The 27,308-nt window shown below is 36.4% G+C and overlaps 2 protein-coding genes across 11 annotated transcripts in view; one reads left to right on the forward strand and one right to left on the reverse strand.

Annotated features, from left to right (window-relative positions):
- Nucleotides 1-1,283: 1,283 nt before the first annotated feature.
- ERLEC1 (endoplasmic reticulum lectin 1) lies at nucleotides 1,284-26,058 on the reverse strand. Its single transcript, XM_086326938.1, has 14 exons — nucleotides 25,750-26,058; nucleotides 19,693-19,797; nucleotides 18,186-18,266; nucleotides 17,622-17,699; nucleotides 17,427-17,490; nucleotides 16,583-16,617; nucleotides 14,315-14,538; nucleotides 14,098-14,227; nucleotides 8,900-9,061; nucleotides 8,221-8,280; nucleotides 5,281-5,405; nucleotides 3,494-3,571; nucleotides 3,123-3,198; nucleotides 1,284-2,183 (listed from the first exon to the last, which is right to left on the reverse strand). Exons 1-14 carry the CDS (start codon nucleotides 25,909-25,911, stop codon nucleotides 2,112-2,114), a joined length of 1,452 nt encoding a protein of 483 aa, XP_086183064.1. The 5' UTR covers nucleotides 25,912-26,058; the 3' UTR covers nucleotides 1,284-2,111.
- A 135-nt stretch (nucleotides 26,059-26,193) lies between these two features.
- ASB3 (ankyrin repeat and SOCS box containing 3) overlaps nucleotides 26,194-27,308 on the forward strand; it is a 113,424-nt gene continuing 112,309 nt past the window's right edge. For 6 of the 10 annotated variants that reach the window (XM_086326933.1, XM_086326937.1, XM_086326927.1 and 3 more), the window contains exon 1: nucleotides 26,194-26,303. The gene's annotated coding sequence lies outside the window, so the exon portion shown is untranslated. Of the gene's footprint in view, nucleotides 26,393-27,308 lie in introns of all 10 variants that reach the window. The other 4 variants (XM_086326928.1, XM_086326931.1, XM_086326936.1 and 1 more) reach the window with 2 other exon arrangements.

The following is a 27,308-nucleotide window of genomic DNA, read 5'->3' on the forward strand; positions in this document are numbered from 1 at the left end:
CATTAGGCATATTATAGGTGAGCCCCTTTTCCTTCCTATTAGGTATTCAGCCCACTTACATGGAAGAATGGCTGCACAATTGAGGTAGCAACAAACAATTTGGAAATCAAAAGATTTCACAGACTACTGATAGGGGACCCGAGATTTATAATAGAAGAGTTATGGAGATACCTGGTCTAGTGCACCTCTCAAAGAAGTTTAAGCTGTTAGCCAAACAGAAGACTGACAATTTTTATTATGACTTCTATTTTTAAGAATCTTCTGTAGTAAACAATTCCAATACAGTTTTTCAGAATTCCTCCCCCGCCCCGCCGCTCTTACAAAATAGAGTTTGGCTTTGACACTGCTGCTGCTGCTGCTGCGAAGTCGCTTCAGTCGTGTCCGACTCTGTGCGACCCCATAGACGGCAGCCCACCAGGCTCCCCCGTCCTTGGGATTCTCCAGGCAAGAACACTGGAGTGGGTTGCCATTTCCTTCTCCAATGCATGAAAGTGAAAAGAGAAAGGGAAGTCACTCAGTCGTGTCCAACTCTTCATGACCCCATGGTCTGCAGCCTACCAGGCTCCTCCATCCATGGGATTTGCCAGGCAAGAGTACTGGAGTGGGGTGCCATTGCCTTTTTCGGCTTTGACACTAACCTTTCACAATTCTAACTCTCTCCTTTTATACCTATAATATAAATGAGAAGGTAAATCTGTTGTCTTAATTGATATTATAAATATAATTTTATAATTTATTAAAGAAATACATTTTAATGGCTTTGGTCTCTGATCTTATTATGTCAGTAGGAGACAAGGGAAGTATTAGGAAGATAAACTAACACTTATTGGGAACCTGGTGTTGAGTACTAGGGCTAGGCTTTTTAAAAATAGAGAAATTTAATACACTGATACAACCACCTTATGAAGTAATAAGCAGTCTCTACAAAAGAGGAAGCGAGGCTGGAAATGGTTAACTGCTCTGTCCAGGATCACATAGTTAGTAAGTCAAAGAGAGTATGTGGGCCTAAGTGTGGATTCAAAGTACATGCTATTACTGTGTGTGCTGCTTCCTACTATTAAAACGTACAGAAAGCCTTCCAACAGTCAACTGTATTCACCTTATTTCAAACTAAAATATCTTTGACCAGACTGCTGAAAAGGAAGAAAAGTAAAAAATTTTACGGCTGCTTTTCTGTCCTTATTTAGACATGTATGCTCAAAATACGACAGGATGATGTGTGAAACAGAGTAATGGAGAAAATAAAGAAACTGAATAACCTGCCATTGACTACATGACAACACTGCTTGTGGACAGTTTATTCACTTTAAAATAGATACTGTGATATAAAGTTGTCCAGAGCTAAAATCTGTAGTATATAGTAGGCGAGTACAAAGGACAGCCAGCACAGTGTGCTTTGTTAAGATAAATAATTCTGTCAAAAGGTAAGAATGATTTACTGTCTGTATCAGGTACACATTTTGGGGGAAAACACACTCATGTCAAGGAGATATGATATAGATAGAAACAGTTAAAAGTTCTGAAAGAGAGGCAACCTATTGCAATAAGAGTCTCTTGAAGTTAATGGAGGAAAAGAAAATTTCCACATGAGGCTTCACAGTGTGCCCAGTTTCTGGTTTAATACCTGGCAGAGAGCAGTTGCTAAATAAAAATTTGCTGAAAGGATTTCAGGCACTAGGATTTACATATTTAATAGTCTCTCATTTAAACAACCTATCAATTTCTTTCTTCATTATCTACTAGCTATATATAATTTACATAATAAATCTATTATTTAAAAACTTTCAATAGGTACAACAATTATATGACATTTCATTAGGATGAACTCTAAATTGCTTGGACAAGATTTATTTTGGAATCACATTATCCAAGCAAAGAAAGACACACAATCAGTTCCTAAGACACAACAAAAATGAAAAAGGTGAGACAAATGTCTGCCTTAGAAGTTTATCAATAACCTCTTATATACACATATATATTCACAAAGTGGTTGAGAGTCCTTTTATACAATCTTTTATATGAGGTCCATGACTGAGAGCTCTGTAACAGGACAATGGTCAGACAATCATCGTGACTTCCAATGGTTTTTTTCCCCTGAACTTTGTTATCCTTTAGTTGGGGAGAGAAAGAAGTCCATTTTCATCTGCTGTATCTAAGATTTTACAGATCACTGGAGATTCAACCTAAAGAACAACGAAAATAAAACCATTTTAAAGTTGCTAAGCTGAATACTTTATTCAGTATTCTGCTGAATGAATACGTATAAATTTGGTAAATGTATATGAGTCCTTCTTTTGGATAAGTCATCCAATGTTATTTCTACAAAGTGAATTTTTTAGAAAACAATTTTTAGTCATCCATATAAAATGCTAGATAGGTAAGTAGTTATTTTTAAGTAAAAGATGTAAGAAAGAAAAGGAGTAAAGGGCAAGAATAAGAGAGAAATACATTGCTAGGTCTTACATAACAAAATGTAGAAGAATATGGCAAAATAATCAGTTGCACCATTCAAGAAAAGGGTAAAGAAAAATGGCCAAAGATGGGCCAGGTGTTAAAATGATCAGATTTAAGATAATGATAATAAATATAATGGAGGAAATTAGAGGAAATAAGTGGAAAACATAGACAACATGTGTGAATAGATGGGGGATTTTAACAGAGAAAATAAAACCATAAAAAAAAAAAAACTGAAGAGGAATGTTAGAAATGAAAAATATAGCAGGGATAAATTCATTCAGAGGTGGACAGGACACAGCAGAGGAAAGAGTCAATAAACTTGGAGATAATTCAATAGAAATGATGTGACCCAAACTGACACAAGAAAAAGGTAAGAATAAGATAAAAGAAGATTTGGGGACAACTTGAAATTAGCATATTTTAATCAGAGCCCCAGAAATAGATGACGGGCAAAATTTTTCCAAAACTCAGACTCAACACTTAGGAACTTGGCATTTTAAAAAATTTTATAAATTATACCTCAATAAAAAAGATGTCAATTTTTACAGAGGCGATATGAGGGCTATATTAAATTCTGGAGACTACTGAATGTCCTTTCTAGACTTAATGCTAAACATTAAAATGTGGCCCCAAACTGAATTCCTGAATATTAGTTTTCCACTTACCCCAAGGATATACTGACAAGAGTGAGGCTCTAGCATATATACAGTGACAGCATGAGGAGAATCTGATTCTTTACACCTAAAACAGAGAGTAGTTTAAGGTATTGCCCAAACCACACAAAATTATTTTTTTTTCTTTTCAAGGATAAAAATATCTTGTAAGTGGTTCTATAATTAATAACTGAAATAGCCTAATTTGACAATAACTATTAAAATAATAACAATTACAATTATGATTTTACTATCTTATAATAAAACTATTTTCTGAAAAATTCATATTATTAATATATATAATTATATCTTATATAAACGTTTGCCCATAGGACACAAATTAAAGAGAAAGGCATAAAGCATGATTTGATGGTCTAACTTACTTTAGTTTTACAGTCACCTGTCTTGGTTTGTCAGTAATATCACAAATATCTCCATTTCCATAAAAATGTGACACCATCCTGAGTCAGAAAAACAAACAAGTTTTATTAAACTATAACTTCACTCATTCAGAGTAACTTTAATGGGTAGGGTGAGATGGTTAGAGGGCTCAATTTTGCAACTATATTCCTTAAAAATACGTATTTTAAGGTTATGTCACAGAGAAAGTCTTTCAGGTTCTATAGAATATCAAATTGAGATACTTCTTACTGATTTAATTAATAAGAATGATCTTATTAATAACTTGCATATTATTTGCTGCTGCTAAGTAACTTCAGTTGTGTCTGACTCTGTGCGACCCCATAGATGGCAGCCCATCAGGCTCCCCTGTCCCTGGGATTCTCCAGGCAAGAACACTGGAGTGGGTTGCCATTTCCTTCTCCAATGCATGAAAGTGAAAAGTGAAAGTGAAGTCGCTCAGTCGTCTCCGACTCTTAGCATGGACTGCAGCCTACCAGGCTCCTGCAGCCTACCAGGCTCCTCCATCCATGGGATTTTCCAGGCAAGAGTAATGGAGTGGGGTGCCATTGCCTTCTCCTGCATATTATTTACTTGTATACAAATAGTTAAGGTTAAACTGCTTTTTAAAAAGTTTTCTTTTAAAGTTAAGCACTTCCCCAGCTCTTCTTTTCCCCTACTCTGAATATTGTTTGCTTTGTCAGTTTTCCCTTCTTCCTACCCTCCATTCAGCTGCACTCCTTAAAATAATGTAATGCAGGAGTAAGAAGGTAAAGCCTATGCTAAGCTATAAATTCCAAAGAGCAGGAACTAAACAAAAGTTTAATTTTGTTAGCCTCATACGTCTGTGCTTCAATATTTGTTGCACATGATACCATGAGCTACTTTCACTTGAAAAATATAAACATTTAAAAAATGTTTGATCTGTTTAGTATATTAACACTTAGATGAATATCTCTTAACTTTGCTAATTTTGATTTTGATCAGTCCAAGAAGTTAGTACATTCTGAAAACAGATCTCTCAATACCATCTGTGCTAGGAAGGACAAAGTTAACATCTGAGAAGGAAAAAGAATGAATGATTTAAAATTCACTGGGTAATGGACTATAAGCAAAGCTAAAGCTTAGTTATTCTTGGCTAAGAAGAAATGAATTTCCTTCTGCTATAACAAGATATACCTAATGGCCCAAAGAAATGTTGAGGCAGTTTTTCAAAAAAAACATTGTTTAACTATTTTCAATCATTACTGCACAACGGTTAAATAACAAAGGAGAATGCTAGAGTATATTTGAAGAGAATTAAATAACTTAAAGAGGTAAAGATTATACATGAAGGGGTAAAATGCTTTATAACAGGGTTAGACCTAATACCTGGAATTGCAGCAGGGTAACACTAACACCAACATTGTCAAAGGAAGTAGTCAAAGTTCATTGCATGCAATTGCCAGGCACTACACTTTACACCAGTTACCTCATTTAAATGTCATAACAGTTCTCTGAGGCAAATACTACTAGACATGAAAAGTGAGGCTTGCAAAGACTATGTACTTTGCCCAGGGTAGCAGGTGAATCGCCAGTGTTTGAATCCAAGGTATCTGACTTCAGAAACTCCTCTTTAACTATTACGCTGTGTTTCCTCTTAAAAAAAAAACTAACTTAAAAAATGTCCCAGAAAAAAAATAACAAAAAGATTTTACTTTAAATTAACGTTTTCCAATATTCTGAGTTTCAAATATTCTAAGATCCAGAGACAAATAAAGTTAGTATTTACCTGACTGTCTGGGTCCCATCATCTTGAAGCTGATAGGCTCTGGCAGTATTCTTCTTAGCCCATTCAATATGTTCTTCTTGGTTCCATGTCCCCACAACCACAGAGGTTTTCCCATTATCCTTGTCCTAATATATGAAAAAATATTTGTGACAGTGAATGTTTGACATCAAGGTGACATTTATGCTGATGGGCTATAAGCTACAGAACTTATCTTCACCTGCACACTGGATATCTATGTTTAGATGTAATAATGTTAGTCAAACTTGATGAGGAGAAATTTGAGCTCATTACTGTTTATTTGTTTCTCTGAATTATGAAACTGGCACTTTCTAGTCAGGTTAAGTCCAGATGTAGTTATTGTGACCCTGTTGCCTTTCACTCTACACTTATCAGTCCTGTCACTTTGCTGGAGATGTTCTTGGCTTCACTCTTCTATTGGTCTATTATTGCCAGCATCTCACCCCTCAACTAAGTTTACTCTCTCACACCTAGATACTGTAACTACATACTACTGTGATTCCTACTTCAATCTCTGGCCTCTATCTCTTACTCATTATACAAGTTTCCATATTATTCATTTGATGATGCACCCCATACTGCCCTTTACATGGACTTCTTCCTTCTCTCTCATTTTTCTTTCCTTCCTGTCTTCCTTTTTTCCTTTGTATTTTATGCCAGGGACCATGTTGGGTACTAATATACATCTGATGAGTAGAATTAAAAACCCTTACAGAGGCAAAAAGGCACAGCCACTGTATAGTGGAGCTTACTGCCTAGTGGAAGAGACAGAGCCATTAAACATTCTTTTAGCAACCACACCGTAGATTCCTAGATAGACAGGTATTAGATTGGCATAGTAAACTGTTTAATAAGAGGTTGGATATAGAGATTGTCTGGGTTTGAATTCTGGTTTCACCATTTACTCCCTATGTGATTTTAGGCAAGTTGCTAAATCTTTGCTTCAGTTTCCTTATCTTAGAATAACAATACTCATCTCTTATGAGCATTGCATGAGTTAATATGTGTAAAGCACTTAGAATGGTGCCTGGTATACAGTGAATACTATGTTTGTTAGCTACTATTATTTTTCTATACCCCAAAGTTCCTACCAGAGTTCCTCGAAAAGTCCTAGGTTATACTACCTTAGCTAAAGGAAGTTTGATAAAACCTAGTGTTGGCAAGCAGAGAAGGCACTGGCACCCCACTCCAGTACTCCTGCCTGGAAACTCCCATGGACGGAGGAGCCTGCTAGGCTGCAGTTCGTGGGGTCACTAAGAGTTGGACACGACTGAGCGACTTCCCTTTCATTTTCCACTTTCATGCATTGGAGAAGGAAATGGCAACCCACTCCAGTGTTCTTGCCTGGAGAATCCCAGGGACGGGGATTACATGATGGGCTGCCGTCTATGGGGTCGCACAGAGTCGGACACAACTGAAGTGACTTAGCAGCAGCAGTGTTGGCAAGTGTATAGGAAAATAGTCATTAATGAGAATGTAAACGATCCAACCTTTGGAGGCAACTGTTCAGTATGCATCTATTCTGACCCACCAAGTACATTTCTAGATGTGTGTACTATGAGTGTACTTGCAAAAGTTTACAAACGCAACTATTTAAAAATGTTCACTAAGACGCTATCACAGCAGAAACTGGAAACAACTCAAAGATCATCAATAGAGATCTAATTAATACACTGTGTGTATAGGCATAATTCTCTGTACCTGCTGAAATAAATGAAATCAGTTGTTGCTGACATGGAAAGATCTCCAAGATACTAGGTGAAAAGAACAAGTGCATTCAGTATATCCCGTCTGTATAAATAAAAAGGTTATATCAAATTTATGTATATGCATTATTTTTTCCCCTTTTGGTTGTTAACTAAGAAAATGTTAACAGCTGTTACTTTTGAAAAATGGGACAACAGTGGAGGAGAATTTTACTTTTCATTCTATTCTATATTGCTGGCATATATTCCTTTAATTAAAAAAAAAAAACAACCAGTGGGTATTATCTGGACTGTACTTAGATGGTACTGTATCTTTTTTGTATTAATAAATATTATTAAAAAATACATCTACAGATGTAAAACATCTACAAAGCAGCAAGAATAAGAGGAAAGCATGATGAAATGGGACAGCACAGGTTTAATGGAAGAAAAAAAAAGTCCTAGTTTACAGATGCCACATACATTTTTTTAGAATGATTTAAATGTGGAAAGTGAGTTGATCTTTCCTGATATGATCCATCATGGAATTTAAGATCAGCTCAAAACATCTCAGGAGGGCAAATATGGTATTTTCTAATTACCAGTTGTTATTTATTTTGGGGAATAAAGAGCCTTTTAAAACAACCAAATCAATATTTATTAATGTTTGTCTTCAGGGTCTAGTAGTTTACCTTACTAAATGGTAAGCTTTGATTACTTACTAAATGGTAAGCTTTAAGCAGCTTTGATTCAAGTGTGAGAGAATGCTGATTTATGACACTATAAAAGACTAAAGAGCATTTAATCTTAAAACTTAAACTTGGATCATATGGAATCTTCTTTTAGCTGAGAAACTTGCTGTATCTATCCTATTTTACTGAGACTAGTGACAACATTCTATCTTACCATTCACTTTCTTAAATATGAGTTATAAAATGACTAATTTCTTAGCCAAAGCTGAAGAGTTAGTCACAGTACTGTATTATTCTTCCAGACTGACAGTAATGCAAGAATCTGAGTAGTTAACAAACCAAGTTACTTTAAGATGACTGATGTAGTCTTAACTAACAACAAGCTTTCCATTTCCCAAAATTTAGAGATGTTTTGTTGAATATTTCCATATTAAAATCATCTTATATTTAAAAGTAACACCAATCCCACTCTTCTATTTTTCCACAAAAGATTTTTCAAGCTTTAAACCATTTAGTGATAGAATGATATAAAGACTGTGCCATACCTCATGGTATTGATGTACGTGTTTGCCATAGCAGAATTCATATTTCCACCAACCAACACCCTACAGGAAAGGAAACAGATCAAGTTTCAGTACAGAGAAAGGGGTACTGGGGTTTGTCTCAATATTGCCACGTGATAGTAATGGACATATATGTAATAAAAAAAATTGTACCAGCAATAATATGGTTGAAAATCACAACTAAAAATTACTAATAAACTTAAAAAATGGACATACAGAGAATAACTTTCTTGGTAAAATAAAGTAAAATGAAAACTCTACTTATAAGCATATTTTCCACTGATCAGAGGCAGAATTCCACCTTTGCAGATATTAGCTCAAGTTTTAAATGAGCTAATGTAGGGTCATAACCAAAATACAGGCTACACAATCATTGGTGCCCATTCTAGCAATTAGCCAGAATCACACATGAATTACTTATTTAAATATATATATATTTTTTTATCAAGTAAAAGTCAAGTTTTACCCTGTGAGTAAAGAGAAATTATAATGACTATGCCTTATAGTGAGATGTAGAGAAATGTCTGCTGGAAAGCTTCCAGAATCCTGTCATTTCTCTACAGACAAAAAATCTTTTTCAGTGCTGCTAATGTCTCTTGATAAATAACATACAAAGTGAAAGCTGTAAGATAAATACTTAAACTGAAGGTTTATTTCTCACCCCGTGAAAGCAATAGGAACCACTAAGGAACTCTTTTATGAGCTGGTCATCTGTCAATTTGGATATGTGGGTTGTTCCAACAGTGAGCATTGGCTGAGAACCAACAGCAATGGGTTTGTGGATTGCTGGAAATCTCTCTTCCTTAGTTGATTGCAAATCTTCCTAAAATTAAACAAACACATATTTATAGGCTTTAGTATGACTTAAATTAACTTTAGAAAATTTGGAAAATAAAAGTTGTCCACTCATTTTTAATGTGCTTTAAGAAAATGAATTTTGCAACACTTAATAGCATAGAGAAAGCTCTAGTCAAGTGTTAGTTCCATCTACCAGTTAGGGGTATGCTGACCATTCTTAACAATACAGGGATAATTTCTACTTCGTATGTTTTGTCTCATTACTCTTAAGTACTTCACTATCTGTTAGATTTTATATTTTGTTTAAAAAAATGTGGTTACTATCTGTAAAGAAAGGATAATAAGCAGTCTAATAAAGGGCTAAGTGGGAACGAATATGAATGTTAGTTGTAATTATTCAAATGCAGCAGGACCTGGGTGCTGCCCTGGAGCAGACTGCAGTGTAATAACGGAAGGGTACAGGGAACAGCAGATTCAGAGACATGGGTGATTCAAACAGACTGATGAAGAACTGAAACATACAGACTTCACAAAGAGAAAACCCTTGCTTAATTCATGAAACATTAATAATCTGTGACTCATGTGAAGGTCTGTTATGTGTTGTGTGGATGTGCACATGAACCTGAGAAAGCGGTAAGAGCAAAGATGTGTGGTGGTATGAGAGTTAAAACCAAAGACAGAAGCAGGCACTACACGCTGGAAAACTGTGTGATGCCAAGTCTGAACATCAACTTTTAGGTTTTAGACAAAGATATGGTATGATCAGATTTTTAAGTAATTACTTTTGCAGTCACAGGGAAGAAGGGATAGTAACAAATCTGGAGGTGGAGAGTCAAGTTAGGAGCTCAGAAACCCAGGCCAGAGATGAAGAGACTCAAACGTAAGGGAGTGACAAGCAGGGTGGAGAGAAGAGGACAGTTATGAAAGAAGTCAATGATTTAGAAGCTGGACGTTATCTGGGTGCTGACAGTGAGCAGAGGGGAAATGAATCTAGACCACAACTGAAGGAATGAGTATACCAGTGAACTGAATAAAACAACAATAAAGAAATTAAACAGTAAAATGTATGTAGTTACTGTAGTTGCCATTGGCCAGTTGTAGTTCTTTTCTTGTTTTCATCTTGTATAACAGGAGTCACTGGATGGTTATGTTGGAAACCAATGAGCTTATCCTCTCTCTTCTTCAATGTTAAGAACAAAGACTGCCAAGATGCCTTCTTGTTTTTTTTTAAAAAACCTTGACTTTTACATGGCTCTTTCTACATTTATAGAATGTAGGCTCCTTCCACATTCAGAGCCTATACTATGCTCCTGGCACTATTTTAAATGCTGAATATTAAAAATGAAGGAGACATAGTTACTACTCATAAGAAGATAAGGTCTAATAGAGTAAAGCAATTACTTAGAATACATGAGACCTATAGTAAGGTCAGTGAAGAAAAGAATACTGCACAGTGAAATCTGTAGCTGAGAAAAGGGGAAGAGGTAAGAAGAAACATGACCATTTATTATTGTTTCTTTAGGACAGAACATCTACTTTCATTTTAAGGAAAACTATCCCAATAAAAGCAAGATGATAGTAGTTTCTGAATCAGGGTTTGGAAATTCAGAAAATAGATTCTTAATAAATCCAGTCATTTCCAAATTAATGTGCTATAATAACATAGGGCTTCCCCTGTGGCTCAGTGGTAATGAATCTGCTTGCCAATGCAAGAGAGGTGGGTTTGATCCCTGGATTGGGAAGATTCCCCAGAGAAGGAAATGGCAACCCACTCCAGCATTCTTGCCTGGGAAATCCCATGGACAGAGGAGCCTGGCAGGCTATAGCCCAAGGGGTCACAAAGAATCAGATACAACAACTGGAGAGCCAAATATATATTTTGTTTAAAAAATATTCTTTATGGTAAAGCTTAGTTCATACTTGAAAGGCAAACCATATGCCAAATATTAAAAAAAGTTATGTGTAATAAATTGAATTTCTAAAAAAAATTATTCTCAAATAAAGATGACCAGTTCTAAGTAATTACTCACAGTATTACCTAAGATTTCATATACAACATGTACTATCAAGATGCTAGGTATTTTGAAAGCATTATAGCTATCATCTATAGCTTTAAAATTTTTTTTCTCAACTTGTGGATTTAACTCATAAAAGAAAAATAAACTGGCACTTCTTTCTTGAAGAATAATTAAAGTTGGGTGTATGAAGAATTTTGATGGGACTGACTTTTTTAAGTACTTGTTAGTACTGAAATCATTATCAAGAAGAAGATGAGAAAATAATTCCATTTCCAATCTTTCAATACAGCACTTCAAATCAAATGTAGATTAAGGTTAAGATGTTTCCTCCTTATCATAATAGCAGAGTTCACAACATCCACAAAGAGTCTGGCAATATTTTCACAATAAGTATTCAAGAGGAAGGGGCGATAAAGGCCTTGTTGTTGCTGCTGCTGCTAAGTCGCTTCAGTCGTGTCCGACTCTGTGTGACCCCATAGACAGCAGCCCACCAGGCTCCCTCGTCCCTGGGATTCTCCAGGCAAGAACAAAGGCCTTGTAGTTAAATGTTAATTAACCCACTGTTAAATATTAACAGCATACTAGGTGGCAACCCACTCCAGTACTCTTGCCTGGAAAATCCCATGGATGGAGGGGCCTGGTGGGCTGTAGTCCATGGGGTCGCTAGGAGTCGGACATGACTGAGCGACTTCCCTTTCACTTTTCACTTTGATGAATTAGAGAAGGAAATGGCAACCCACTCCAGTGTTCTTGCCTGGAGAATCCCAGGGACGGTGGAGCCTGGTGGGCTGCCGTCTATGGGGTCGCACAGAGTTGGACACGACTGAAGTGACTTAGCAGCAGCAGCAGGTATCACACAACAAGCTGGAAACTCCAAGTAATGAAAATTTAAAAAATCTTCCCTCCCTTTTAATGAAGAACCATAGGAAAAACAACCTATTTTAACCATGTAAGTGCTATAATGGAGGGCTGAATAAAATATACGTTCACAGAAGAGGAAAGATGGATCTCATATGCAGGTAATCCATTAGAAATCCTGGTTCATTTGCAAACAAAGTGACACTGAAAGCAGATCTTCATGCTTACCCCTGATGAATTTCTATTAGTTCATCAGGTGTAGGGAGGGAGGGGAGAAGACAACAGAAGAAGAGGGAAAACAGTATATCCACAGGCAAGGAGGTTGGAAGGAATGTGGTACTTCTAGGAAATGCTTAAGTTGTTCAAAATAGCTGGTATCAAAGGAATGGAAATGAGAGATGAGGCTGAAGCCAGATCATGAATGGTCCTCTATTCTTCTTTGATAAAATGATTGTATGAACAACAATTTCATCTTGAGATATCAATTCAGTCGCTCAGTCGTGTCCAACTCTTTGTGACCCCATGAACCGCAGCATGTCAGGCTTCCCTATCCATCACCAACTGCTGGAGTCTACCCAAACCCATGTCCATTGAGTTGGCAATGCCATCCAACCATCTCATCCTCTGTCGTCCCCTTCTCCTCCTGCCCTCAATCTTTCCCAGTATCAGTGTCTTCTCAAATGAGTCACCTCTTCACATTAGGTGGCCAAAGTATTGGCATTTCACCTTCAACATCAGTCTTTCCAATGAACACCCAGGACTGATCTCCTTTAGGATGGACTTACAGATCACGTTAAATACCAAACGGTTAAACAAATTATCAAATGTTCATTTCAGACAGAACATTTTATCAGCTGTGTGGGAAGGATTAGAAGGAAGATGTGTGAGATTAGTTTTAGGTCTTAAGAAATGATGAAGTTCTGAACTAAAGACAGGTTTGAAAAGCAGAGGATAACACTGATAGCATTGAGAGAGAAGCAGAATGACAGGTTTCTGACTTGGACAACTGGGTAGAGCATACAGCTTTAAAAGGAATGGGGAAGACAAGAAAAGTGTCACTGTGAAAGAGGAAAAAAAGGTAAGTCTGAGATAACTGAAAATGTATACATGTCCAATAGGCAGATGGAAAGGGAAGATGGCATATCAACAGGGAGAAGCAGTAGAGACAAGTGGTTAAGAGGGACAGATTCTAGAATCGGACTGCATTGATTGTAATCTCTAACCCATCACTTGTCACTTCCCCTCTGAACCTCAGTTCCCTAACCTGTTAAGGTGAGTAATACTATATCTTATATGCTGTTGTAAGGATTAGATAATAGCTGTAAGGACTCAATTGTTGTTTCGTTGCTAAGTCTGACTCTTTTGCGACTCCATGTACTGTAGCCCGCCAGGCTTGTCTGCCCATGCGATTTCCCAGGCAAGAATACTGGAGTGGGTAGCCACTCCCTTCCTCAGTGAAGATTCAATACATGTTATTAATTGTGATTGTGGTTTGTAGATGTATATTTATAATACACAGGCATGGAAACGGAAGTTGAAAGAATAGTCCTGGATGAGCTTACCTAAGGAGACAATGTACAAAAAGGAGAGAAAGGACCTGTGAACAGAACCAAGGGAACTGTAACATTTTAAGAAGCAGGAATTAGAGAAAGAGCTAGTACACAGGAGAAGAGAACCAGTGAGATAATGAACTGAAGCAAAGAAAGGAGAAAAAGTTCAAACTTCAAATGTTCAGCTAAGATCAAATTATGCACATGTCCAGCAAATTTAGAACCAAAGACAGCTGCTGATCTTAGTAAGAACCATTTAAGGAGAATGACAGAATGATGGTTTGATAAATAGCAATGAGTTGAAGAATAAATAAAGTATTAGGAGATGAGTTGTAGTCTATTTTTTTCAAGACGCTTAGCTGGGAAGTTCGGTTAACTAGCTGAAAAATTTAACTGAAATGAACAGGATGCCAAACTTTAAAATATTATGGAATCATGAGTGTAAGAAAATGCTAAAATAGTCTGGGAAGTACTAGAATAAGGAAAATTAAAATCAAGAGAATTGGAATTGACAATTTTGAGTCAGGAAAATAAATTACTATTACCATACTACAGAAAATCATTAAAATACTGATATATGCTATGATTTTTGGAAATGGAAGCACTGGGAAAATACTGTTCGATAATTCTCATACCTCTTTGTTTCTCCTAAAAGGCACCCTTAGTATTTCTTCCTGTTGTTCCAACTGTCTCAGGGTGAGGGGTTTAAACGGCGATCCTGGTAGTGACTGGCAAAATATGTCATTCACAGGAGATGCTCTGAATCTGTTCAGTGAAAACAAAGTGTTAAAGCTAAGCATACATTTTAAATAGTGTGCATTTCATGTTTAAAATATTAAATCCACATCCTACCTATATTTAGGATGATTGCACAAGAGTGGTGTCAAAATGACAACTTCATATTCACAAGTTGTAACTTCAGCTACTGAAAGAATTTCATGCTTAGATTCAGGATGACATATGTACATCACAGTACTTGATCTGGGCCGGTTCTGTTTCAAACTACAAGGTGTACCATTTCCCATTCCCACTGGATAGTAGGGTGTCATCTGACCTTCGATATTTTTAGTGGGAATCTTAAAAAAAGAGTATAAGACAGACTTTTCATTAGAAATAGAGGTGGGGTGAGGATGGGAGTAGCACTTATTCTGAAAGGAAGAAAACTACATTTTATTTATAAACTAACATTTATTTAATATAATGGTAACACTTCTGTATTTTCTATAAGCTCTCCTAATGTTCTTTTGGTTCATATTCTTACTTAATATATACATATTTTCAGAGCTAATTTAATACAGCATAAAAGGAAATTTTCACTTGGTGCTAAAATTAAGATGTACATTTATATAAAGGATTACAAAGACATAATTAATATGAATTATCTTCAATAGTTACAAAGAAAGAGACCAGGATAAAATGCAGAAACTTCCTATACTGGGCTGGTCAAAGCTTTCTTCACTAAACCCTCAGTGGATGCCTGTGTTAGAATTTAGATTCTAGAAGTCTGAAGTTTGATTCGTCAAAAAGTGGGGCTACATAGTTAATACTATCTTCTAAAACAGATATCTAAGTATTACACTGATTCATCAGTCTGGTTACTCTTCTTTCCTGTTATTAACAGACACACTTCTCAGCATATAAACTCTTAAGTAAATCTATTCAAGGCCAACAAAAGACAAATGAAGACATTTTTACAGAATGGGAGAATAAAGGAGATCATCTCAGAAGACAAGGATTATTAAGGAGTTAGCTCCCACACTTTTATCAACAAACACAAGAAAAATTACATGGACGGGCTTTAAAAAGATGTTGTTAATAGTATCTCCAAGCAAGCTCTTTGGAGGCAGGGAGCTTATCTTGTATCACTTTGGTACCCTGTCAGTGCTATATCCAAAACAGGCAATAAATAAAAGATTCTAGAGAAAAATATTTTGAGGTTTCTTGTATGCTGTTTTCATGCTAATGTCTGGAATTAGAAAATCCTGGGTTCAAATCCCAGCTCTGAATTCACCAGCCTTATGCCTTTGACCCAATTTCAGTTCTTGTCATTTGTAAAACCAGAATAATAATATATACTCAAAGGCTATAGGGAGAATTGAGCATTACTCTTGGTTATATGTCTTGCACAGCATCTGGCTTATAAACCAGGGCTCAAAAATGTGAGTTTTCTTCCCTTACCCTTTTCTTCCTCTTCCTTTATCATTTCACACTTTGAATTTCATCTTGCTATCCTCCAGAGCCAAAATATTTTGAGATAAATATTTTCTCTCAAAGGTAGTCTGTAAAATTAAAACTTTTAAAAATAGCAATGCTACGTGTGTCTATGCACAGCTAATCAGTTCCTCCAAAGCCACCTTTTTAAATTACAGGCACCCCTTTTAAGTAATTTCTAAGACTTTTTGCCATTTTACTTTACTTCTAATAAAAGTATCATTATGATATGAAACCATTTGTAGGAATATTCTCCAACAGTAAGTTATTTAACTTTATGGAAATTTTAAGGATTCAGAAATCATTCCTTAAACCACAAGGGCACTTAAAATTGTAATTAGTCACCCTAAGGAATAGTTCTTTTTTAAACAACCCTACTTTTCAGTCATCAATTATGCATTCAGATTCAATAAACATTCATGAAAGGCCTGTATTATATCTAGCATTCTACTTTGCACTGCAGAATAAAGAGATAAAAGACAGTCCCTGCTTTTAAGAGGCTTGCAGTCTGGTAGCTTGTTATTTACACATACAGTTTATCTGTTTTACCCACAAGAGATAGGGTTCAAACAAAAGAAAAAAAATGTAAAAGCTCCTATTATAATTGCTTGCAATGTTAAATAGAGGGGAAGAACCACCGCTAAGCACAGAAGTGATATAATGCTATTACAGAAACTTTCCCAGACACATCTTTGATAAATTCATTTATTTTTGTACGATCTTAAAAGTAAATAAAAGCAATATAGGATAACTTTTGCAGAAAAACCTAACAGATTGCAAATTTTCTTTTACCAAATCCTTTGAGGTATTTGATAGACAGTTAAAGAACACCTGGCTATATTTTGTCAATTAAGTTACATAAATTTGTGTTTAGCTGTTCAGAGTAAAAAATCACCAATTATCACTTGCCTCTTTCGATTTTTCCTCTTCTTCTGCTTCTTGTTCTGTGGATTAATACAAAAGCAAGTATAAATAATGAGTGGTAACTTATATACAAGACATAAAATGACTAAGTCTTCAATTTGTAACCTTAAACTTCTTTCTAAAGAAGACTCAAAGCATACACATAATTTTTATCTTACTACTTTAAGCTAATTTTCTTGAAATGGTTTCTTTTGAAAAGAACAGTCATTTAATCATTTTATCTTTATCTAGGAAATAGTCTATTTGAGGCATAAAAACTGGTCACAAGTTTTCTTCTAAAATGTTTTTATCTCAGTGAAAGGTTTATTCTTAAAAGAGTTGGCCAATTTGAATAATAGAGATTAATAAAAACATTTCATAATTTGAGGGATATATCTACATGTTTATTTCCATATATAAAGACTTTGCTTAAACCAAGCAAATAAATAAACTATATAAATATAACACTGACATGTATATCTCACCAGATTTAAAAATTAATAGGTAGAAAAAAAGCAACAATGTTTGTTAAAGCAAAAAATAATGGAAAGATCTCTTTGAAAAGGTTTTCTAAGGCATTGTTTAGAAATTTATTTAAGTGTTTTACAATTCATAAAGTCTCCAACAAGATCTTTTTTTTTTTTAATCGATTGGCTGCATCATGCGGCATGTGGTATTTCAAGTTTCCTGACCAGGGAGTGAACCTGTGCCCCCTGCACTGGAAGCGTGGCGTCTGTAACCACTAGACCATCAGAGAAGTCCTTCCCACAAGATCTTTTAAATTCCAATTTGAATATATACTTTAAACCAAATACTAACATTATTACTAAATCACTCTGTAGAAACAAACCTTTTTCGGATAGAAGGTTCTTAGCCAACATATTTCCAAGATAGTACTCGTGAATATTTATTTTCTATATTAAAAAAAAAATAATGTAAGTATTTTGCAAATACATTTTTAAAGAACACAAATTAAAAAAAAATCTCATTATTACAGTTTTCATTTTATAATGTTCCATATTTTATAGTTTGAAGAAAAAAATACCTGACCACTTTCTTTCTCTTCATGGTACTGCCGAACGTGTTTTCCGTGACATACTTCATAAGTCCAGTAAGACTCAATCTAAGAGAGATGGATGTATACAAAAGCCACATAACTCAACTGAATTACTTTTTGATATTTTAAGCAACTGAGTAGATTTCTCCCAAGATTTAGAATAAACTTTCATTAAATGAAAGTTATTACTATGCCTCAGAAAATATGAAATTTCTGAAGCCTATTCACTGTTTTCACTAATTAGATAAATGTAAAAATTCTGTGAAGCAAATAGTTCTACACCTGGGGTCTGTAATAAACACCCAGCCAAGGGACCATTTTCCACACAGCCTAAAAGATAACAATGAGCACTTTTTATTAAAATTGTATACAAGGAAACTTTCTTTTGATCTGAAAAACATTCAAAGCAGTTTGGTAAGTGATATATTTGATAAGTGATATTACTGGGTGTTTGCCGCATATACAATACTATACAGGAATTTAAACTTTCAAGGATTTATTGGCTGCTGGAAAATTTATTTTCTAATTATCAAGTGAACATAAAATACATACTCTGTAGGAGCAACTGCTTTGTTTAAATAGGGGCTCCAACAGCTCTCTTGGATTTGGGCCTTTATAATCCTTTTCTTCTTCCTATGAAAGAATTAAGAGTTTAATATCGTTATTCGGGAGCTTTCTTCAACTCTGCTGTTTAGCTATTAACTCATTGGTCAAGTCACAAATGCTTGGAAATAAAAGGGGAAAAAGTCAAAAGATTTAATAAGATCCTATGGTATGCCATTTCTTTCAAAAGAATTGAAATATATGCAGCAACATGGATGGACCTAGAGACTTCTATATTGAGTGAAGTCACACGGAGAAAGGTAACTATCATATGGTATTGCTTATATGTGGAATCTAAAAAAATGGTACAAATGAACTTATTTACCAAAAAGAGAGTCACACATGTAGAAAACAAACTTATGGCTACCAGAGGGGAAGGGCGGGGGGAGGGAGATAAACTAGGGGATCAAAATTGACAGAAACAAACTATTTTATATAAAATAGATAACTGTTAATAGTAAGAACCTACTGTATAGCACAGAGAACTCTACTCAATACTCTGTAATGGACTACATGGGAAAACAATCTAAAAAAGAATGTATATATGTAATGTGTAACTGATTCACTTCGCTATATACCTGAAACTAACACAACACTGTAAACCAACTACACTCCGATTGAAAAAAAAAAGAACTGAAGTATAAAACACAGAGCCATAGAAAAATCTTCAATTCTTCCTTTTCTTAGAAAAAGGTTTCTGAGTATCAGTTTCCTGAACAATTCTTATACACCTACTTGAGAATTTCTAGCTATAAAAGCCTTGAATAGTTGAATCTTACATAATACACTGGAAAGTTTTAAGATACTTCTCAGTTTTCCAATTTTACATTTCATACTCGAATGCCATAAATATGTGTATAATTGTGTATGTGTATATTTGTGTCTTAAGGTTTAAAACAAAACGAAATAGATAGCTGTCTTTCACAGATCTTAAATCTGAACAAAACTTCTTAAGAAAGCACTCAATGAGTTTAATACTTCCATTTTAGAGATTATGAAAATATTCTGTAATTAGCTCAAAAAATTGATTGAGTGGAGGAATTGAGTTTCAAATTTGTTCAGGTTCCACAGCTAACTATAGCCTATACCTCAGCCTCCTGGCTCCTAGGCTGGTGTCCTTTCCATTTTACCATGCTGCCTCTGTTTCATCTTGAAAGAAGTCATTGCCTTAAAGGATGGATAAGAGGCAGTTAGCGCATTTTAGGAGGAAGAAACGGGCAAGAGCTAAGGTAATGAGAAAGTACAAGGTACCTACAGATTTATTTACTAGCAGTTCTTTATAAAAAATGTCACATATACATAATCTAAGAATTCAGGAATAATGTGATTACTATTTTTATGGTAAGACAGCATTACTGAGAAACCTGTCGCTCAATTTTATTTTAAAGTATGCAGTTGCAATGTTTTAAATAAATGTTTGGTAACAGGAATTATCAATGTATTTACAAAAACTTACCTCGTCCCCACTTGCCACAAGGGGAAGAATGCATTTATATTTTTCTTTATGTGTAGTTGTCATGATGACATAATTATCTTCTTTATACAAAACTCCAGTTGTAGGCTAGAAATAGAACAAAAAATGTACATTATTTTCTCTGATTAAACTAAACTATAATTTATCATTTCAACAGAGGATTTTCAAACCTATTTACTTCCAAAGGCAGGAAAAAAGTCTACATGTTTTTTAATGATAAAATGAAGACAACAGACTTTTTCTTGGTGTTACAATGTAACAGAAAAAAAAGGAACAAAAATATAGTGTGGAGTATAAAGGAAAAAAGGAAAAAAGTAGTAATGCAACAAACTGAAGTTATAATATGGATTAAAAAGTATTTAGAGGCAGTGAATGTACATGGATACACCATCACTGAATACTTATTACCACCTATACATGAGAGTCTACAGCAACTTACAAACATACTCCCAATTCTTTTTGATGGGACATCTGAACCTAAGATAGTACAGTAATTTTCATATCTGGGTAACATATGGATAAATTACTATGAATCCTCTGTGCTAATTTAACTTTTTTAGTATGTATAAGGGTCAGCAAATTTTTCCTGTAAAGGGCCAGATAGTAAATATTTTAGGCTTTGTGGGTCATATGATCTCTATTGCAACTACAATGGCACCCCACTGCAGTACTCTTGCCTGGAAAATCCCATGGACGGAGGAGCCTGGTAGGCTGCAGTCCATGGGATCGCTGGAGTCGGACATGACTGAGCGACTTCACTTTCACTTTTCACTTTCCTGCATTGGAGAAGGGAATGGCAACCCACTCCAGTGTTCTTGTCTGGAGAGTCCCAGGGACGGGGGAGCCTGGTGGGCTGCCGTCTATGGGGGCACAGAGTCGGACACGACTGAAGCGACTCAGCAGCAGCAGCAGCTATGCCATTGTAGGAAATAAGTACACAGGCATTATTATGTAAATGAATAAGCATGGATGTTCTGAGAAAAAAACAAACAAACCAAAAAACCTTATAGAAATCAAGTTTGGAGTGGGCCAGCCTAAAGGTGTAGTTTGCTGACTCATGGTATATATCAACAAGACTATCGTTAAAGTGTTCTACAGTATAAAACCAAACAAATTCACAAATCAAAAAGAACCAATGCAATTCAAATGAACATTTCAATTACTATAACTGGTATCATTTTACAAAAAAGAAATCTCTGCTTTGTGACAGAAAATATGTCACTAACTACTAAGGCAGATGGAGAAGGAAATGGCAACCTACTCCAGTATTCTTGCCTGGAGAATTCCATGGACAGAGGAGCCTGGCGGGCTACAGTCCATGGGGTCGCCAGAGTCGGACACAACTTAGTGACTAAACCACCACCACCACCAAGACAGACGTTTTCAAAGTCTATGAGCAGTATTCTGTGGCAGTTCAGTTCTCTCTTTTCTCTTCTGACAGTAGATAAAATCACTAAACTATTTGGCAATCCCTAGTAATGAAAGAATCACTCTTATTACAGACCTCTATTCTTTCTTCAATTTAACAAAACAACTCTTAACTACAATAAAACCAGTAGTACTTGAAACTTTAAGTACTTGAAACCTTAAACACAAATAGAAATCAGGGCCATGTTTTCCCAAGATAATAAAGCAAAACAAAAAACAGCAGTAAATACTGACTGTATGAGCTGTATGACAGTACCATTTGAGCCCTTTACATTAGTATCTCATCAATGCTCAAAACAAGCATTGTACCCATTTCACTGAAAAGGAAACTGAAGCCCAGGGCTTAAATAATTTGTCCAAGGTAACATAGTTAGTAAACAGCACAGCCCAGAGAAGAAACCTAGCAGACTGGTTCCATATTCTGTGTGCTCTTAACTGTTTTAACATATTTGAATCAGCTTTGGTTAACATTTTCTTAGATTACTATACAGCGTGTGCTTGCATATTAAGTCGCTTCAGTCATGTCCTGGACTATAACCAAGGATCCTTATTTAAAAGAACATTATAACTGAAGACAGGAATCAAAGAGATTTGAAAGTGAGAGTTGCAAAGCCAAATTTATGATAAAGGGATCCTTAGAAACATTTATTCAGTTTAGCCAACAAACTGCTGTTAAGACATAACATTTCTATCTTTTGGTATTTTTCAGATATAGTCAGAACATATGATGGTGTGTTGTGCAAAGAATGACTCACATTCATTTAGCTAGCAATAGATGGCTTAAAGTTTTGTCAAATCATTCCTGTACTGCAGTGAAGGTGGACGGTAGCATATGTCTTAAATGCATTCCTCTCTATTTGTGAAGTACCTGCAATCTAGTGTTCAGAACTGGATTAAATAGCAATACTGACTCATTTACTAAAACGTTCAGAACAGTGCTAACAATGGAAAAAGAAACTGCTTGTTTGGAACCACAGCAAAGAAAGACAATTCTTTCTTTGTAATTAAAACTATAATCTTGTGTTTTATGTCTATATGATGAAATTTATTCCTTGTTTTTAAGGTTTAGGTAAAAGGTAACAGAAATAGAAACCATCTCTATTCTTATTTGAAGATTTGTTGTTGCTGCAAAGATTTATTTTTCATTAGTTTAGGAAAGGCTGCTGCTGCTAAGTGGTGTCAGTCGTGTCCGACTCTGTGTGACCCTATGGTGGCAGCCCACCAGGCTCCTCTGTCCCTGGGATTCTCCAGGCAAGAGTACTGGAGTGGGCTGCCATTGCCTTTTCCATAGGAAAGGCTATTTTCCTCTTCAATAGAACAGACCAAATAACATTTCTTCTATCTGAAAACTCTTTGCTGAAATAGTGTATCATTTATTGGGATCACAAAGTAAACATTTTAAACAAATTTTACCCGACTTTTTTTTTTTTTATTTCCTTCACTTCTAATTACAAAGAAGTTTTAATAATGATGTTTTAATAATGGACTTTTTAATAATGGAAATTAGAGGAGAAAAGCTAACTTTTTGACTTTTAACTTAAAAAAATTTCTGATCAACTAAAATGCTTCCTTTTGATTTTGTAAAATAGGTTTTTACTTAAAAAATGAATTCTGAATGCACATAATCACAGACAGTGTTTAAAAAAACTTGTTTTATATAACTTGACACCTTAAAGTAATTCCAGTGTAAGAGGCAATATTAGCGATATGATAAAAATCAGATTTTAATATAATGAGACTAATCAAGGAGGGGTGTAGTCTTCAAGATTAAGGAACTTGAAAAGTATCTTGGCAAGTGTGAAATTTCTAATGCTTGACACAAGTCTGGAGGAATTAAGACAGAGGATGAGAAAGAAAGCTATCCTGGAGAATCTGTAAAATAAACTCAATGGTACAACTTGTTAAGATATAGGACATGATTCAAACCATGGAGACGGTCACCATTTCCCCCAGAGGTAGCATTTGTTTTCAAATGGGAATACATTTCTGTATTAGCAAAAGAAGTTGAAAGAAAATTAGACTTATTTTGCAGTTTTCCTTTGGAGATGTTCATGAATTCTGTGTGAAGTAATGAATAATTGAACGTTTTAAAGACAGAGAGATGATGTTTCAGAAGGAAAATACACACAAAACCAAAACTGACTGCTAAAAACCAGTAAAGAAAGAATATCATAATCATGAATTATTGGAAACATTAAAAAATGTATATATTTTTGGCATTTGATAATTTTTCTAAGTAAATTTGAAAGATGATGTATCATTTTGATATATCTGAATGGCAAGAGAATATAAAGCACAGAAGAGTTTTAAAGATTAAAAAACCTGAGATCTTTTAATCCAATCCCTCTCAATTTCAGGTGGTAGAGAGAGAAAGGATCTTTATCCTAGTTCATTCAGCTGCTCAGTTACACACAAATGTTCATCCAACTGGCCTATAAAACAAAATGACGGTGCCAGGTGTGGAGGGCTGTAGTTTCAATTACACAAAGTAGGGAAGTGAAGCCTTGAGATTAAGAAAATATTAAAAGAAATCAGATCAATGATAATGGTTCTTGAGGCTTATTTTTGCGGGAGGGCCATAGGCCTTTTGCTAAGGCATAGGAAAATGTCTTTAGTTTTTTCCCAAAATAACTCAAACTTAAAAAAAAAAGGAAAAAAATTCTTCCCAAATTTTCAAACAAGCCCATCTTAGATTATGCTTTATTGTCAAATAAAAATAATTAAAAACAAAATTTCAAAATAAAATTGTTAAGATATAGGAAAGGTTGGTCCACCGTACATTTAGATCCTTTTCCATAACCTTTTGCAGCCAGCAAACAACAGTGCCAGAAAGAAAACGGAACGGTTTGGTAATAACTTCTAAAAAGGCTAGTTTTAGTCACCTGCATATAGGTCAGTAACTTTTTAGGGCCATATATTAGCATGCCTTTTTTAATTAAAAAAAAAAAAAAAACCACATTGATGTAGAGTAAAAAATTTTAATGACCACATTCTTTAAACATTTGCCGAGTTCATGCCTAGTGTGCTCTTCAGAAATAATCAGAGGTTGGACTAAAATATTCTCATCTCCAAGTTGTAGCTGACTTATAACAAACTTTTATATAAACATTTTAATATATTAGTATTTTCTGAATAAGAAACCTACTGTATAGAACTGGGAACTCTCTTTAATGCTCTGTAATGACCTATAGTGGAACAGAATCTAAAAAAGAGTGGGTATATGTATATAGCGTGTATGTGTAACTGATTCAGTTTGTTGTACAGCAGAAACTAACACAACACTGTAAATCAACTATACTTCAATAAAAATTAATTAAAAATATCTCCTGGCATTAATGCAAAGACAAATTGGCTTCCCAGAGAAATATCTACTTAAATTTAAGAATCACTGAACTATCAGAATGGAAGAACTGAAAACAAACCAGGTGTGAAATATTAGCTAAAACCAACACCAGCAAATAGAAATCTGGGTTGTGGAAATGACGACATCCCTTATCCTGGGACATTCTGTGCTGTCATGATAGTATCACATATTCATGTTTTATATATATGTAACAGAACATATACTAACAGAATATATATATTGATATAGTATATATCAATATATATAGTATATATCAATATATATATTGATATAGTATATCAATATATATATATAGTATATATCAATATATATATTGATATAGTAACAGAACAATATACTAAAATAGTCTTCCAAGTAGAACGACTGCAGATAATTGGAATAAGAATTAAAAAAAAAAAAACTTTTCAGGGGCAGGTGGGCTGTTACATTTTCCCTGATTTCCATTTTAAATAAATGAATTAATTACCATACGGTAAGTATCACAAGAACCTATTTATTATTGGCCGACAATGGATAGGAAGACTTCTCGGAAGTCCACTTCCCAAAGGAAGGACTGCAAATATTCATTACTTCGAGGTTATAAATACGTTTTTCAATGTAGGAAAACTGACCATAAAATCTCATGTTCTGGAGTCTTAAGTAACAGTTATAATACATCAAAACTGTAAAGGACATTCTGCATAAGTGTCGTTAACATCTCACCGGTCAAACAGCCCTCTCTGAGAGACAACTTTGAAGGGAAAAGAGCTGTGCGGTATATGTATACTGTGCATATACGACAGAGAAAAAACGAGTATGAGAAAGGGAACTCATATCCACAGTACAACTGATTGTGTAGGAAGGGTGTGTGTAATACTCCTTGAAGGAGAGAAGGTTGCTGGTGGAGGAAGAGCTGCAGGTGACTTGCCAGAGAGAAAACAGACGCGCCTGACGTGGTTCTGGAAAAGCTGCTTCCACGGGGGGGAGTGTTGGTAAACTGGAGGGACAGATTTCTTTAAAAGGGAGAACAGGTGACCGCTGGATCCTGAATGTGTAGGCATGGAGGCACATCCACACTACGTGTTTGCTAAGCACTTGCTGTATGAATGAACGAACGCGGGATTACTGAAGCTTTGGACTAGGAATGAAGCATGCGCCTGCAGAGGAGGTTCTAGGGGAAAAAAGCGTAGAATACCGAGAGAAGGGGCCGAACTCTTTTAAGTGCCGGGAAGAAGAGAGATGGCTACCGGGTTCGCAAGGGCACTGACCAGAGAGAACTCGGTGCCGGGCCAGTTGACTCGGAAAGGTATGTCATCGCTGAGCTGGGGTAGCGCTCGGCCGCCTCCGGACGCCTCCAGGAGACCGCAGAGGACCAATAACACCGGCCCGCCTGGGACCAGACTCCGCGCGCCGCCGCCTCCTTCCTCCATCCTCCGCCGCCGAGTTCTCCAGCCGCCGCCACAACCTCCTCGGCCCACAGAGGAGAGGAGGGGGAGGAGGAGGAGGCGGCGGCGGGACTACCAAGCGTCCAGGCAGCCCGGGGCCCAACCGCCGCCACGTCTCCTTCCGGAGAGCCCGGCAACACCGCCCCCGCCCCCTTGGGCTTCCCACCACCGTTTCCGGGGCAGGTGGTGTATCAACATCCGGGGCCGCCGAACCGTCTGCCTACGGAAGCCGGGACGGCGGTAGCGCTTCTCTTGTTGACCACAACCGCAGTCTGGCGGCGGAGAGCGAACGCAGTGGCTTGCCAGGAGTGGACGCCCAAAGACTGGGCCTTGGGCCAGCCGTTTCCGCGGCGGCGAAGTAGCAGCACGGAGAGCTGGTGAGTCCGGGAGGCGGGCAGCTCTCAGCACAGAGTGGGCGGCGGCTTGACCCTCATGGAGCCCCCACCGGAGAGCGGGGCTGGTGCAGGTATTCAGATGAGAAAATTCGAGGTGGCGAAGAGAAGTGAGAAGTGGTGGTGTTTCTGACTACTCTTCCCTCTCGCTGCTCCTATTTTCCCTTTTCTCCGCACGTAGCGTCTGTTCACTTTTATCTTTCCCGCTGGAAGTTTTTCTCCGCCTTTTACTGTGGGTCGTGGTCACCTGAGTACTTTCTGCTCCTGACTAACAGAGAGTAGATGGCTAAGTTTCTGCAGCTGTGGGTTCGGGGATACTAAGCCGAGAACACCGGTCGTCCTTCCGTATAAGAATTCTACGCTTCTTCGAGGGTGGCCCAGATGCAGACTCTCCTCTTGGGGAGGGCAGCTAGATTTTCCCTGCGTTTTTACCCGACGTGGGGCTCTCCCTTCATCCCAGAGTTGAAGTGCTGTGTCGCTGTTTTATGTAGGAAGCCGATACGTTTCTTTAAAGTTCAAGGCCATGTGACCCTAAGGTTATGAATTCACATAAGATTTAGACACCTCTCACCGTATTCAAAATAACACACAAAGTTTTGCATTCTCCCCGTCATTAAAAGAAATGCCATTGTTTTAATCTCTAATATAATGCGTTTGGGTAAACTCCGGGAGTTGTTGATGGACCGGGAGGCCTGGCGTGCTGCGGTCCATGGGGTCGCAAATAGTCGGACACGATTGAGCGATTGAACTGAACTGATAATGGGTCATACAGCGTCAAATATAGAGCATTTCTCGTTGTCTTTCTGGAGGTGAGAAGAGGTAGACCTTCGTGCTAGATTTGCTAAAGACTGTCGTCCGTCGTGTGTTCTCTCTGCCCCTGCAATTTGCTCCAAGTCAAAAAGCAGGAAGAACATCCTTTTTCTATTTTTTGTTGTGAAAGTTTCCTGTTTCTTTTTTAACATAAGGAATCCACGGCATAAAAGAAAATTA

The sequence above is a fragment of the Bos grunniens genome, chromosome 11 (genome assembly GCF_055505025.1).
Source record: "Bos grunniens cultivar Pamir isolate PY7600 chromosome 11, Bosgru_T2T1.0, whole genome shotgun sequence".
NCBI lineage: Eukaryota > Metazoa > Chordata > Mammalia > Artiodactyla > Bovidae > Bos > Bos grunniens.